This window comes from Penicillium diatomitis (assembly GCF_028827545.1).
Source record: "Penicillium diatomitis strain IBT 30728 chromosome Unknown utg000001l_segment0_segment0, whole genome shotgun sequence".
NCBI classification, from domain to species: Eukaryota; Fungi; Ascomycota; class Eurotiomycetes; order Eurotiales; family Aspergillaceae; genus Penicillium; species Penicillium diatomitis.
Window position 1 is genome coordinate 3,241,642 of NW_026623173.1, and position 15,611 is coordinate 3,257,252.

The following is a 15,611-nucleotide window of genomic DNA, read 5'->3' on the forward strand; positions in this document are numbered from 1 at the left end:
TTTCGCTGCCTAAGGCACCTCCAGGGAAAGACTAGACATACAGTGAAGGTTGGATTGGGGGTCATGCGGCCGGTAGCTGCAATGGAGCAGAGAAATAAAAGGGAGGTCAAATAGCAGGTAATGCGCAAAGCATCTGGTATCACAGAAAGAGGGGTGGAAGAGCACAGTAGGGGGGAGGGTGAGAAATAGCGTGAGATTTGAAAGGCTTGGGCCGCACCCTTGTTCTGGTTTCCATGACATTTGCGAGAGCAAGGATGCAAAGCAGGATTTAAGAATGATGGCCAACCCTTGCAGTTCACGCAGGGTCTCCCATTTGAATCGCAAGAAATCACATTGGTAAAGCACAGAAAAGAAAAAGTCATTGCTTTTCTTGATCCGTGTATGAGGATCGGAGAGCGCGGCGCTAATAGGCGGACACCGGTAGATCGAGTGGTCGTGGAGATGCGGTAGACAGGCGTGAAATATGGAAGCAGAGCGCAAGAAGGTTCGAGCGAGGCACGAGTACGGCTCTGCTGATTGAAGCGTGGATCGTTGATGCAAGCCAGACTCCAAAGAAAGCTCCATTCACCAAGGATCTAGAAGCACGAGAACGCCGGGGAGAATGCTGATTCCGGTAGCCCAAGCCTTGTAGAAACTTCAATGACCGACCGCCACAAAAGACCGATGTCATAAAGAAAAGAAAAGCATGTATGATAGTAGAGTTCAATAAAGCCCAAGATGATGCGCCAATATGCAATGCATGGTCGTGATCAGACGTGTCAGAAAACAGGGTGTTGCTGTGACGAGGGATAAGATAAGAGGATGGAAGGGAAAAATGAGGATGTGTAACGATGGAGGGAAGATGGAAATATCACAAAGAATTCACCATCCCTTGACATGGTATTCCCATGGGCCGTAATCGGTGGCGTAATTAGACCACGAGCCATTCTTCAGGGAGTCCTTGTCACGAGTTTGGTTGCTGGCTTGATTTTCCTTCGCCGCAGGTGCACCTGCCGGCGCCGCCGTAGCAGCAGCATGGGGGCGTCCTTGTCCCTTGGGGTATTCCTGAAGATTCTTGACGTCGTGGGCAGTGTGGCGGCGCTTGAGGAAGGCATTTGCCGTCGCACTCTTCTGCTGGCGTTCCCAAAGCAAGTGACGCCGAAGAGATTCGGTGAGCTCGGTGGCAAGCATGTTGCGACGGGTGGTACGGGGAGAGTGGGCCACGGACTGGGGGTGTGGAGGCTTCATGACGATAGGCTTGGATCGAGGGACGTCGGGACCTCGCATAGTCAGGTTTTCATCCTCGTGGTCCGCCGGGGACGCCGGCATTGATGGACCGTTGGGGGAGGTAAAACGTGACCGCTGCAGGGCGGGACTGGAACGGAATCCATTGCCTTGCATACGCGCAGGCTGATGCATCATCATGGTCAGTAGGGATCGACGGGACACAAGATTGGGTCGTGAATCAACGCGCTGGAAGAGTTCAGAACGCTCGTCTGGGGTAGATCGACCACTCTCCGTCACGGAATCTTCCCAATCTGAATCTTCATCATCTTCGATCGCGCTCTCGGAGACTTCATCATCGGTCTCGATAGCATCCTCGTCACCACACAGAGGGCTCTTTGATGGTCGGATTGTGTCCACATGATCGCTGAAGGATGCAATCTTCTTCTTGGCTTGGTTGGAGTTGGTAGTCGTAGCCTGGAGTCCGCCGTTGTTCTGGTTGGTTGATGCGTTCTCAGGCACCATGCGATCTTCAAACGAGCTTTCCTCATCATCACCAGACGATCCACCCAACATGAACACACCTCCCTTCTTCTTAAGAGGGGATGGCTTGGGAAGCTGCACAACAGGACCAGCGGGGCTTGACTTGGCAGCCAGGTTGGTGTGGGAACGGAATGACGATGAGACATGTGAAGGAGAGAATCCACGAACACGGCTGGGGGACTTGATCAAGTCGGTTCGGTGAGCGAGGACTCCAGATGAGGACACACTGGTGTCTGAGGCAGTGGCCTGGGCAGAGTCGCTGTCATTGCCTTCAGGGGCAGTGGTCGAACAAGACTCGGTTGATGCGCGAGCCTGGGGGCTTGGGCGGGTGAAGGTGGGCGCCGGTCGAAGGGCTGCCAAGGATTGGGGAGTGGGTGTGGGGGTGGAGGGTTGAGGGGTGATGTCGACAACTGGTGCGGCAGGGCGAACCTCGGGGGTCAATGGCTGCAACTGCTTTCGTTCTTTGATGTTGAGAACCATACGCTCAAGATCGAGGGAGGTGATGTGCTTCTCTTTGCCACGGCCCAAGCTGGCCAACGAATCCTCCCGGACGACAGCAGGACGGTAATCTGAGAACTGAGAGCGCTTGATGTGAGCTTCGATGCGGTCAGCCTGGTCGGAAGCAGCCGATTCGACGCTGGCGGAAAGCTCCGGAAGATCAGCCGCTTCACTACGCATCTTTGGGAGCAGGGAAGACTCGTTGGACTTTTCCGGCTCGACGCAGAAGGTCTCCCGAGTCCACAATCGCCAGCTCAGATTTTCCAAGCGTCGACCTTGATCCATGTAATCGGCGCACTTGGAGAATACTATGAAAGACAAGTGACTAGTCAGTGGCGCGCTCGGAAGCCTAAGAAGGCTTGTGGAGGATAATCAGTCAATGAAGGTTCACTCACCCATCCACATCCCATGGAGTGACTGTGCGTTGGCAGTGTCAACTTTGTGGATATTGTCCGCATCCACCGTTAGAACCGGTGTCGTTAAAGGCATCTTGAAAAAGCCACGACTACTCGGTTAGACAGGCTGAAGAATAGGTGATGATGAGGATGATGGTATCAGGTGTTTCCGGGGTCGCCGTTTTCCCCGAGAGTGGTCGTACGGCGTATGAAAAGCGAGGGTATGAGTTCACAGGGAATCTGCGGTGGGGAGTTTGACAAGTCGAATTTTCAGGTCTGTTGTCGAGGCCAAGACAACAGCTGAGGTAGATCGTCACAGATGAGTTATTGACGTGATTGAGTCGCGGACACCGGGGTGGAAAATAAGTGGAGGCGAAGTGCACGCGTGGGAGTGCGGAAGTGAGATTTCCTGATGAGCCGAGGGTTCGTCAAGTTTCCGTCAGGACGCCACTGAGCGAAAATGCCGAAACAGTGAGAATTGTCTGGGGTTCAGGATCGTGGAAGTTGTTCAACGCGCTGGCCGACTAATTGACGCGTTTTCGGCGTTGAAACAACGTCGAAGGCTGTTGTTGAGAGGGAGGTTGTGTGGAGAGGGAGGGAGGGAAGGAAAAGAGTCGGGGAAGAGGCAGTTGCAACGATAATAAGAATGACGGGGGCACGGTAGTGAGTGGAGTGGATGTGGAAAGCGCAGGGAGGGGAAGAATTATTGGAAGGGAAAAATTAAAAATCAGAAAATCCCAGGGCCAAAAAATTAATAGAAAATGGGGATAATCTTTGGGAAAAGGAAAATGTGGAAAATTGGGGTGACTAACCTCAAGTGGTCATCACCTAAAATCAAAACACCAAAAAGAGATGGAAGGAGCCGAAAGAGCCCACGCCGAAAGGGGGATAGCCTGGTCTGCGATCCAGCATCAGTCTCCCACAGTACGGTACGAGGTACCCGATGGAACAATACCGCAGTACAGGGAGAAAAGCCGGGCCTCCGTCCCAGTGGAAACACTGAGGAGCCAAAGTCCCGAAATGCCTGAAATCAAATGAGTGGGCCGGTGAAGAAATTTCGTTGCATCACGGGACAGTCTCACTTACTACGACCGCCCAGCCCACGGTACGAACAGTACTTTGGTCGTCTGCCCTCTCCACTTTCAGTCATCAGCCACCGGCCATCGACCTTCAGTCCCCCCGGTATCCCTCGGTATTGCTCTAAGGCACATGGCCGGATGGATCCCGTGACTGCAGTTTGGGAGTCCTGATTCGCCTGGATTTCAGTTCTGTTCAACGAGGCTATCGACTTCCGAAGTCATTCCGAGGGGAAAAGTGGTATTGTACGTAAAGCCTGGTATGAAAGGACCAGTATTACGTTCGATTCCAGCGATACATTACTGCTCTGTTTCCGGATCGCGTACTGAATCTTGAATCTGCACTGCGTCGGATCTTACGGACAGTCTCACCAGAACGTTAAGGCTCTGTTTGCAACACAATAGTCTATCGGATACCTTTGTCGAACATTCCTTGACGACCCAACCAGCTGCTGCCAGAATGAGCGGCCGAGGAGATACTGAAGACAACTGGACCACAGATTGTTGATGATGACATGCTCCTTACGCTTCAGTCTTCACTTGTCATTAGTTTGACACGTTGTCAAGAGCGGCACGAAGATGCTGCAAGACCAGGTGACCGACTGGGGCGAACCGATTTCAGGCACTAGGGGCGGTCGTTTGAACGGCCGCTATGTCCAGTTCATGCGACACGGCAATAGCAATGCGTGATGGGCAATCCCTGTGCTCCCTCAGTGACCAAACTACATTCAAGCTGCATAGGGTCATCCTTTCACACAAACAAGAAAGGAAAAAGGAATTATGTATCACCCAAGGGCCTCGTTGTCCGGATTCAGGCGTCACAAGAAAAAGGCGGTTGAGTCTAGGGTGAAGCTTGCGAGGAACTATGAAGTACACAGGCCGACGACGGTTCCTCCATCGAGTGTCCATGATCCCTGACAACCTGACCTACTGACCGATGAACTGTCGATCCAACAACGATTGGTCATCCATGAGCCCTTCGAGTCCGGATGACTGACTGCCCAGCAAAAATCTACGATCGCTGCCTCAAATCGCCCAGACGATCTCTGATGGACAATTGCTTAAAGAACTTTGTCATTATTCCTGGGAGAGTAAGCATTCACTTCTTTCCCCCCATGGATTGGATACGGCAGGCCATTCGTGACCCAGAACTGCCGTCTCGTGGTTTAGCTATTTCCGTCACGGAACCGGGGGGGGGGGGAGTGTAGACGGCTTTTGGGGCTGGCTGGGCTGACTGGGCTGGCTTGGGGCAAAGTAGTGTAGGATGTGGAATGTCGACACCGCCGTCCGGCACCCGCAAGGAGTGATCGCCTTGTCCCTTTCCTCCCTTGGTAGTGGCTCTTCTTGACCCATGCTAGAAAGGCCTAAAGCTGTTCAAGCCATTACACGTCCTTCTCACTTTGGGATTGACAGCTCGGAGAGGTCTCTTGAAGACAAGACGGCCATGTCTGGGGTCGCCGCAAACAGTCAAGCTGCCACCAGAATGCTACCGTACTTGTTCTTCCCCAGCTTTCACTCCCCGTGCCCTAAACTCCACCCTGCTTAGAATATGTGGGGATCAGTGGGGAGAATGAGCACTATGGACTTGGGACTATGGACCACCGAGTCCAGGCGTCTGTCCGCAGTCTGCACTTGTCACGGTGTCCGATTCCCCTTACTGCCGGGAAGCTTAACGATACGTAGTACCTGGACTTCTGCCGGGACCATAACGATGATCCCCATTTGGCTTACAACAGACAGTTGATCGGTGAGCACAAAGTACAGTCATGCTGGCTGAAGCCGAGTATGTCAACCGGTCAGTCACTCACTGAAGACCTATGGATCTATTCATATGAGCTGCATTCACCACTTGAAAATTATCCGGCAAGGGAGCCAATAATACCGCCGCCTTCATTGACGGTGTAGCACATTGAGATAATCGACCGGGATTCTACTCATCAAGATCACTCAATTGAAGCTGAACCCTACTTGAAGAGCACTATACACAAATCATCCTTGAAGATCCAGTCTTTTTACTTCTGGCCGAATCAATGAATGGGAGAGACACGGTAGAATCAGACTTTGCTGTCACGAGATTTGATCTGAGCTGACTCGATAGCTAACTGGAAAGCCTATACAACTACCTTATCTTCCTTGCCTACCAAGCTCAAATAATGACGTTTCTGACAGCGACCTACCAATGCATGAAAACCATCGATCTGGAGATTTAAATTCAAGGTTCATCATTTTCTCCCAAGTCGAACTGTCTCTATAGATGGGTCGACTCCTTTGTCGGCTGTCACTGGAAATATTAATGCGCTGGCTGACCACATCCGCACCGTCGGAGATATCAAATCCTAGTCCGCTGTTGTGCATAGAATGTCAGGTGTGACACCCATCGAGTCACGGGTCTGCCAGGTGGCATAGATGTGTGATTGGCGATGACGGAGAGATCAGCGTAGAGCAATCAGAATATAGAATAGTCGTTACACAGCGTAAAAGAGGCATATGTTCAGGGTTGGGAAGGGACGTTAATGGGCTCTGACAATACAGCTTGTAGCGTGATACTCGAAAATTGATTGAGGTTTTATTTGAGAAAGCCGCGAAGCGAGTGCCAAGAACGTGAACATAACACCGAAGTTCCGCGTTCAAAGTAGACAGGTCCTTGTAGTAGATACCTTGTAGCCGGGGGTTTATCGAGGGTGTCCACAGAGCAACGTTGTAATCACAGCCCTGCTTCGGGGGGTTCGCGCAGGCTGACCTCGGAAATTGCCATCGCGTGGCGTTGCTTGTGGTCGGAGCAAGAATTCAAGAGGCTAATCCGACAGGAGAGGAATCGAACAAGGACTGTGATCCGAATGGCATCTTGTGACACCAGTGTCAGTTATAGACGTGTCTTTCCTTCGATGTTGTCCTCGGTCACCACATTGGATTGATCATACACTTTTCTTAGCGTCAATTCATGCGATCAAGATCGTCGTCTATCAAAGATTGATCTGGGGCACTGAGTGCGGTGGAGTCAATGAAGAGAAAGATTAGTCGCCAGCCATGCGGAGAGAAAGGAGCCTCCACACAGGGACTTACGAACGCAGTCGGGTACAATCCCAATAATCCTCGACATTTCATCCGACTTGTTCTCCTTCGTCGTGGGGACACGGAGAAATATACCACGAGAGCAGATATCATGCAGTCGCGATGATGTCGGCTGCAGGATAGACTTTATGTTCAGTAAGTTCAATATTACAATTTTGTCTTCTACCAGAGCCTCATCAGTATAATCATAGAGTGCATATTATGGGGTAAGTGTGGGGTAATATCTTAAAAGTGTCAAAGGGAAGATGCCCGTGGGCTTGAAAATTGCAGGCAGAACGAACTGCAACTTATTCAGATGTACTGGATTACACGTTCATCATTACCCGGATGATCGATTGACTCAAAATCCAGTCAAGAGACTAGATAGAGCTCTAGTGTCCACTTGCATTTCCAGTTGAACGATCAAGTCTGGTAAGATGAGCAAGAATCGATATTTGTCACGAGAACTATGTTTGCGGCGGGGGCTTCTCCGATCCCCTCGCGAATCTGTCGGAACAGCTCTTCGTGGTAAGCAGGTGGCAAGGCAAAATCCCCACTCTCTATGCAGGCCTAGGAGTACACTGGTAAGATCTTCCCCAGCATCCCGACGGAGCTACTCCTCGCCCTTGGGCAACATGGGTAATTGGTCGAAGGAGACCCAGGAGTGAGTGAATTCGAGATCACGATATTTACCGACTCTTCATGCTTACTTAAGTTGGTAAGTGGGTTGGCTTTTGCTGCGGGTGGTGCTTTGAAAATCCGCAAGGCCATGGTATGATGGTGGTCTTGGTGGATGTATTACAGTTATGCCATGTATTTTACTTTTATTATTCGATACACCAAATTTCATTGAATCAGCGGCTCAATGAATGTACATACCTGGCAACCTGCCACGGAGACCACAGATACTGTACAATCAGGGTCACGCGCTTTCCGACGGTGCTTCATGACGGGGTAGACATAAGGTAGTCGTTCCCGGTCGACCACCTGTTCATCAAAGGATCATCCAGCCGAGGCTTTCTCAAGTCAGTACTAGGGCCAGTTGCCGATGAGAAATTGGACAAGTGGAATTCGAGAGCGCGATTTTGATTTTGTGGTAAAGTGCATCTCAGTTGTTGTACAATATCGACTTAGTCGAGTTATCCGTTCGGCGTACACACTTTAACAATATGTGGTTAGTAGTACTGAGTACTGACCAGTGACTACTGACGAGCAATGAGTACTGTAGCAACTAGCAAAATCTAACGTGGTTACTATTGGCATAGAGAAACCCGAGCGAGCTTGAATGAGAGTCATCTGACCACCAGCCTCACGTGAAAGATTGACAGCGCGAAATCGGACCCATACCACTTAAAGTCTGGGGAGAACCACTGCGGTCCGGCGGACTGAGAACAATAATGGAGTCGGCAATCTCGTGCAGTTCTGAGTACCTCAGTACCACTCATGGACATTCAAGGACGGTCCGGACGCCCCGTAAATGGTGGGAACTGGACTCTGGGGCTGTATCACAGAGTAATACTGGCGGAGGACTAGCGATGGTGCGGAGTGGACAACGGGGCACTGCGAGTATATGCTCAGGTGCTGTGAGTGGGCGGGAGAGGATAAGCGGGGGGAGGAGTCCATGGCTGTGGCAAAGTCGCAGGTCACGAGCACATATCACATGATGATGGCTCCTCTCTTCCGGTCCGCAGCGTTTTGTGTCCCGACTCCCGACTACCTCTTGTCCCTGCATCTATCCCCCGGACCACAAGCTGAAGGGACGACCCTGGTTCCAATGGTGGCCAAATAGACCACTTGGCCACCCCCATCTGACATGTCCACAAGCTCCACAGCCAAGCTACTCTAGTCTGGACTTGCTCATTCAGTAGTGCGGTTGTAATTCATCGCCTGTCACAGGCTCACGGCGCACAACCGGCGGAATTCGAATCTGTCTCCTTTGCGACTCTGCGACTTGGTGAGCGTGAGACACGCCATCGGTCCAGACGAACGAAACGGGCAAGGTGGGCCGGTCCAGATCAGCTGGTCCTACTGAAATTAACCCTCTTAGTGCGGACGATACACTTTACGCTTCAGAAGTTAAAACTTCTCTTATCATGAATCTCAGTAGCATGCCCTATTCTGGGTCTGGAGCCCTCCATACCCCCTTGTCATGCCTGGCAGTGCCCGGAAGACTGTGAGTACCGAGTGCCGAGTACAGTACGGAGTGCTGTACTACTATATCGGTGTTGTGGTACTGGGTGTACCATGTGAAGGCGGGTCGCTTCCAGTCACCCACGGCACCCGCACACACTCACACAGATCGTCGACAGACTCGGTACAGAAGGAATCACGTGAAACATATTTATCCGCGGCTTGGCCGCGCGCGTGGCTTGCCGACAAGAGAGCGGCTGATTCATGGATGAAACCTTGCCAGGTACCTAGTCTTTAGAAGAGTGCCAGCCAGATGATGTCGAAAGAGAGCATGATCATCTCCGAGAAGCGTTATCCACCCACCACAAGATCCCTACTGATCATTGATGAGGCACCAACTTCGAAGATTCTGTTTATTCGGCTGTCGTCCGAACTTGACGTAATGGTATCCAAATAGACTCAACGCCCCGTCGCCCCATGATGGGTATACTGGACATTCCAAGACAGAGGCGCCCTCAGGATTTGAGCATTTCACTTCCGGACTGTCGGAGTAGTAGAGTAGTGGAATGGGGAGACATTAGACCGTTAAAGTCTAATTTCTCCGGATCCCACCGGCTAGAAATGGAGGATACTCTCTGGGCGAATATGTACCGCGTCAATAGAGTTAAGGTAGAGAATATGCTTCCGAAGATTGGCCGCGATCACACTCTTTTGCTCGTCCGGCTTACACGAGAAATCAGTTGTGCGAAGAAGCTAAACTCACAAGGTTCAAGAAAGGATTGACTCCGCAATGATTAACAGGCGCTGCTGAAAACTTGCCTCGGTGCATCGCATGGCCGTCTAGTGTCTGGCCTTCCAGTTTGGAAGAAAGGCTAGCCCCATTCAGGGCACAGTGTGAACATATCCACGTGGAAAGCCGAGCTTCAATTCTGTGTATAGATGGAAAGTATAGAACATAGGTACGACAGTCTTGGATTTCTTGCGACGTCCAGGAAGCTCGCTCAAAGAGATCAGAATTAAGCTTGATCTGGCAGGTCGAATGCCTTCACTGCTAGGATGCAAGACTGGGCCATCACACGGCAACCTCGCAACGGATGTTTAAGGTTCTTCGATAAAGTCTATTCACATGAATTTAAAAGGTATTGGGTTCGGATTAAAGGAAAAATTCTCGGATACTCATCACTGGTCACTGACAGTGACAGTAGCATCCGACGTGCCACATGCTTCTGAAGTTCTGACCCGTACGATGACACTCAAGACCAAATCGCAACTAGAACTCGAAAGTCCGCCCCAGACGTGATTCACCTGGCCAGACAAAGACAACCTGGAAGGCCGGCATTCTCAGTCCGGGGAAGACGGCCGTGAGAGATCCATGGGACAATCCTTGCCCAAGGCTACGTTCCCGATCCACGGGTCAGGTGAGCAGTTGATCTCGGAGTCCATCTTCCAGTCGCATCTTTGCCAATCATCTACTCTCATAAGAAGCAGATCCTTCGGGCCACTGTCGTCATGCCTTCTCGCTCTAAAGTTGAGGCGGCGCTGGCTGAGATTCCTCATGGGACCTCTCCATTCACCATGACGACCGAGTCATCACTCGGGGCCATGATTGTGGCCACCAACCTCATCGCGCTCAAGGAGGGTTGTTGATCTATGGACACCGAACGAGTCACTCTTCCCCCAGGGTGGGAACGAACTCGATGAAGATTCGACACAGATGTCCGCGTGACCAAGTATCTGACACTTACTCAAGGGTGAGACGTCAGCAAGGCTGTTGGGTGCCTAGAGTCGGTCTGGCTGCACCGCTGCAGTGTATCTGGAAATTTAGGACCTATCAAAACCGTGATCGGGTGCCCTCGGCGGCTGCTATCCACCCGGATGCAGGAGTCGCATATCCGGGGTCGATCTCTCGTTTCATTCGAAACAGCATACAGGACAAACACAGACCCAGCCTCCTTAAATCGGGAGTCTGAGACCTGAGAGACCGGAGACGGAATATTCTACAGTGCTACGCTTATGTATGGCTGTGAAGTAATTTCATTGCCATTCTGCCCTCCGTTCCATCTCGACCAATGCACGAGTGAACATGTTCTTTTCCATCACCCACCGTGACTTTGCAAATGAAGGCATAACCTGCCATTTGCGGCAATGTGACTCCAACATTTGGCCAAGTGATCCATGAGATCCAAATGACAGATCCAATGGCAAGCCCATTCTACGCCCAAGCACGCTTACTTCGCTATCCAGGTCTTGTCAACCAAGCAAAGCAGCGATGTTGTATGGTTGTGCTCGATGCCAAATCTCACACTTCCAGATCTCCTCACCCTGGTCCCGGCCAGGAACTATCGTCGAAGGGCCTTGGCTCCCTCCTCCATACTTTGGCAATCCCCTTCGGGGTACATTTGTCACATACCAGTCGAGGCTTAAATCTTGCTTCCTGGATGACTGGGACAACCGTACCCCTTGTTTCGGATGCGGATGCGGATGATGATGCTGATCATGTGAGCTAATCGACCCTTTCGCCTTTCCCTCCTGTCGATCCAAGTATCCGGGTACTTGGACGTGGGCGCATGCCTTTAGGGACATTCTTTAAATTCCATGAGGGACTGGGTGGATCGGATTCAGCCCAGAAGTCATGGAGGGTATGCATACAGTGCCACAGTAGTACGCTTGATGACTCGAGTACCGGAGTGTCAGTAGTACTTTTGCTCCCTATGTAAGGCATGCAATCTTGGTCCGTTTCATCGTCAAGAGTACTTCGACAAAGAGGTGATACTGACTACTTATGAACTGAATCATTGGCCGATCGTCTTGTTATTCATTATAGACATCTATTTTGTGCTGTCATGCGCGTGTTCCAACAGGGGAAGATTCATTGACGGACGACTTTTCTTGATAGGATTTAAGAAATGTCACTCGAGTTCTGTATCAAACGTACCTCCGCTCATTGTCATGACGAGTCATTCTTAGTCTTTACAGATCTGAATGCACTAGGTATGTATACTGTCGTAACTTGGTAAGTCCATACTTCGTTGATATTGCCGAAGCTTCAAGATCTGTCAGTGCAAATAACGTTGTATAGAAATCAAGTACCTACTTATCCTGTCTTCCGACCAAATTCAAATTGATTACAGAGCTTGACACATGATGTTTTATAGCAAATGCAAGTATCTCATCACTAGCACACACACATTCTAAAAGAGACCAGATTCGAGGGACACCCAAAACGATTGACGTACTTTGGTGCCCGAAACCATAGATAGGTGACTAAGTGGACATACAAGGCAGTAAGTGCCTATACTAAGTAGTAGCTTGCCAGTTCACCGACTCGTCTAGGCTTACAATCTTAGACAACGGGACTTGACATTTTGCTTCTTTGATCGTCTACCACGGCTGCAGCGGTTCGCAAGCAAAGACACGTCAAATCAGTGTGTGCAACTAGCCTTATCTCAATGTGACCGTGGCTGACATGGCGCATCAAAAGGGGGAGGTGGCTTTGTTTGATGACCGAGGCACGGCCCCAGGTCCGGGGGCGGTCATGAGGCTTTCGCCAGGGCCTCCGTGGATGTGTCTAGATTCTAGCCCGCGGTCGCCTAAATTCGATCTCTAACTGAGTGGATCTTGGGCTTGTTAATCGGTCAAAAGTACTTGGTGCCTTTGGGGAATGTTTGAGAGGAGTTCCAAGATTGGTTGACTTGGGCCATCGATACTTGGGAAAGAGTGGGTTCATGCGGAGAAGCTGGGGTATCCTGTAATCTGTTCGCCAACTCGGTCGCGCTATCAACCAAGATGCGTGTAATCCCGCAGTCCCATGATCCAAATGTTAACTTACCCCTATAGTCACTGTGGTTAGGCGACAATGAGGCAGTCAACATATGCAGTGATGCAGTGACTGGCACTGGCAGCACGGTGAGATGGATAAAACCACATATTTTGGATTTCAAGCAAGTAGTGGATCCGCAGTCATGCCTGAAATTGGGGGGGGGGGGGGGGAAGTATATCCAAATCCATTCTCTTCTGTAATATTCAAAATGTCGTCGCTGATCCCGTTTCTATCCAACAGGCCATTACTATGGCGGCATTGGAATATAAGAGTATACCTAGGGAGTTTGTTGTGAATCTCCACCAACCGGGCGCTCAGCAGAGTGACAAAGAGTGTCAGGGGTCAACGCCTCCAAAAGGCTTGTGGCGTTTTGAATTTGTCTAGGAAGCCTGCCTCCTGATCTCTTTGACACGACGAGGACAAAGTTACATACAGTCAGTAGACTGTGGTTTAAGTTTCATCTACTAGGTAACATTGGTGCTTTCATACACGTGAACTCATGAAAGCGCGACTCAACTCGAGGGAATAGGGACTGGTAAACCACCCATGTCGCCATGTGCCACAGTGACAGACGCACAGTAAGTCCTTCACGACCTATTGGACGTTTCAATTTTAGTCTACCGATCTATGGGCAAGTTACGTATATAAGCGTTCGGATGAGCCCTTCAGTGGCTGTTAGTGGGCTTGGATATAAGACTTGGAAGAGCATGGTTTGGATGTAACCTTTCAAATCGAGGAGAATGAGTCATGAAAGACTTGACTCTTACACTATACAAGTTATGTATTATTGACGGAGACGACTCAAGGACGCATGTCTCTCACTACTTGAAGCTTGATCTTTCAAGCATGGCTCTATACTGGAAATGACACCGACTTCAACGCTTCAGCTAGATCAGTAACGGATACTTCTCCGTTCCAGACAAGCCGAGAGGTTTTCGACTTGTATTGCCCCGGAGATTGAAACAGCGAAGACCAATACAATTCTAAGAAGATCAAAACATGACCCCTTCATTCAACAGCCAGAAGTGAGTCCATAGTCTTGAATTTGGAAAGCCACGGCAAACATTCGGCGAGAAGGTTCCTAGCCAGTCAAGCCTGGCTGGGCATATCCAGCACCGATAACCATTACATCATAGCCCTGAGGAATCTAGATCAATCTTCTTGCCCAAAGAAAGGATGCGTTTCGTCCATAGCCAAACACTTCACCGGTGGTGTGACCGAAGGTCACAAGCGCCCATGTACAGGCGACAGCTTCGCAAAAGGGCGGTAAAAGGATTTAGACCAGCGATCCCGGACACTTCCTGGTTGCAAAGGGACACAGCGCCTAGCACAAAAAGCAAGTGACGTGTAGCAAATACGGATATTTTTATTACCATAAAGCTTGACTATCACGAGAAGAGTCCAAATGGGTTTCCAGGTCAATCTCACGACAAGAACTTCAACGAACCGTAAGCGACCACGTCAGAAAGGTCAATGACCATGTGAGCAAGAAACGGGCCGCACGGTGGATGGCGGCGCCATGAGGGCCGGTGACCTAAATTCTATGCCGTAGATCTCGATACCTAATTATGAGCACTAGAGGCGCCGGTTAAGAGCTGGCAAAACTTGTCGCTTCACAAGACGTGTACCGTGAACACATCTCATGAGGCGTTGATCTAGGAGTTGATTTTCTGACATGTCGCCATACGGCCCCTAAGCTTACACAGCATCTGGTCATCTGCTAGCTGCTTTATGCGCTGGTGCAAATCGAACATCGGGGGATCTGCGATCGTCATACATACAACTTTATGCGCGTGTGTCGCATCTAAAGTCAGTCACGGGTAGTGATAGACTGGAGAAGAGATGAACACCTCCTCTCCATCATAGGGATCTTGATGACGGAATCTAGAGGTGTTCACGTGAATAGAATCCCTAGAGAAGAAATGTTGTTATCGCTCAGCAGATATGCAAGGCGGTTCAGAGGTAGATCTCGCCTCTGGTACTTCTGGTCTCGTTCCATAAGTACAGTCACACCGCAGTCACCGGTGTATTAGTATCCGGACCGAGTACTAAAGCTTCGTGGCTACGCAGAAAGTGGCTTCCCCTATTCCTATTTCCTATCAATGCATGAATGAGTAAGATAGAAAGGGATGAATATACTGCGGTGAAACAGGGTGAATCACTCCTAAGCGCGATTGCCGACCCTTATGGTGTGGGATAAGCATGCATCCGCAAGCACAGCCTATATTACGACCGGACTTAGATCCAGACTCCAGTCAAGCCTACGGTAGGTATGGAGTGAGGCAAGTCGAGTCTGTTTGTATGGCATGTGATACTGCCGCCTCACCGCAGTCCATAGCTTAGGTAGAATCTCTCCCCCTCAGCAATCTCACTCCTCATCCCTCTCACACATCGATACTGCTGCCCCTACAGTAGCCGTATCCCATCAGAGTCAAGGGCATGAATGCATTGAGAATTGACGAAGGAACTTGTCCATGTCAAGTAGGTTGGGACTTCAAGCCCTTTACCCCCCGTTGAATACGTAAGGGCTCCTGGTTTGCTACATAAGAACTACTCTGACTTCATCTCGAATACTCCATTAATAAGTATCAACAACTGGATGTTCACGACTTGGAAATCTTGAAGTCTTCTAGAAGATAAAGAGTCGGTATATGAGCAAAGGTGAAATAGCCCCGGTATAGCATCAACACGTCAGTTGCTATATTTGATTTGTGCTTCTTTCTGTACTGGCCTGAGGTTCGAGTTGGCCTCTCTCACAGTCGTCTATTCTACCACCACCGCCGGACAAAATCCATGTCAGCATGTCTGCTTCCCTCTGAAGACAGTAGAACAATCATTCTAAATTCTCCAGACCACAATCTCTGGGGAACTATGTGTAGTACATCAGTTCCAGCA

At 50.2% G+C, this 15,611-nt stretch overlaps 2 protein-coding genes across 2 annotated transcripts; one reads left to right on the plus strand and one right to left on the minus strand.

The window, feature by feature from the left end:
- Positions 1–861: 861 nt before the first annotated feature.
- Positions 862–2,733, minus strand: N7539_000905 (uncharacterized protein; the record flags this gene model as incomplete). The annotated part of the gene is made up of 2 exons (XM_056930509.1): positions 862–2,552; positions 2,640–2,733. 2 exons carry the CDS (start codon positions 2,731–2,733, stop codon positions 862–864), a joined length of 1,785 nt encoding a protein of 594 aa, XP_056794802.1.
- A 7,535-nt stretch (positions 2,734–10,268) lies between these two features.
- N7539_000906 (uncharacterized protein) lies at positions 10,269–10,543 on the plus strand (the record flags this gene model as incomplete). The annotated part of the gene is made up of 2 exons (XM_056930510.1): positions 10,269–10,314; positions 10,347–10,543. The coding sequence occupies 2 exons, from the start codon at positions 10,269–10,271 to the stop codon at positions 10,541–10,543; spliced, it is 243 nt and encodes an 80-aa protein (XP_056794803.1).
- Positions 10,544–15,611: the final 5,068 nt, after the last annotated feature.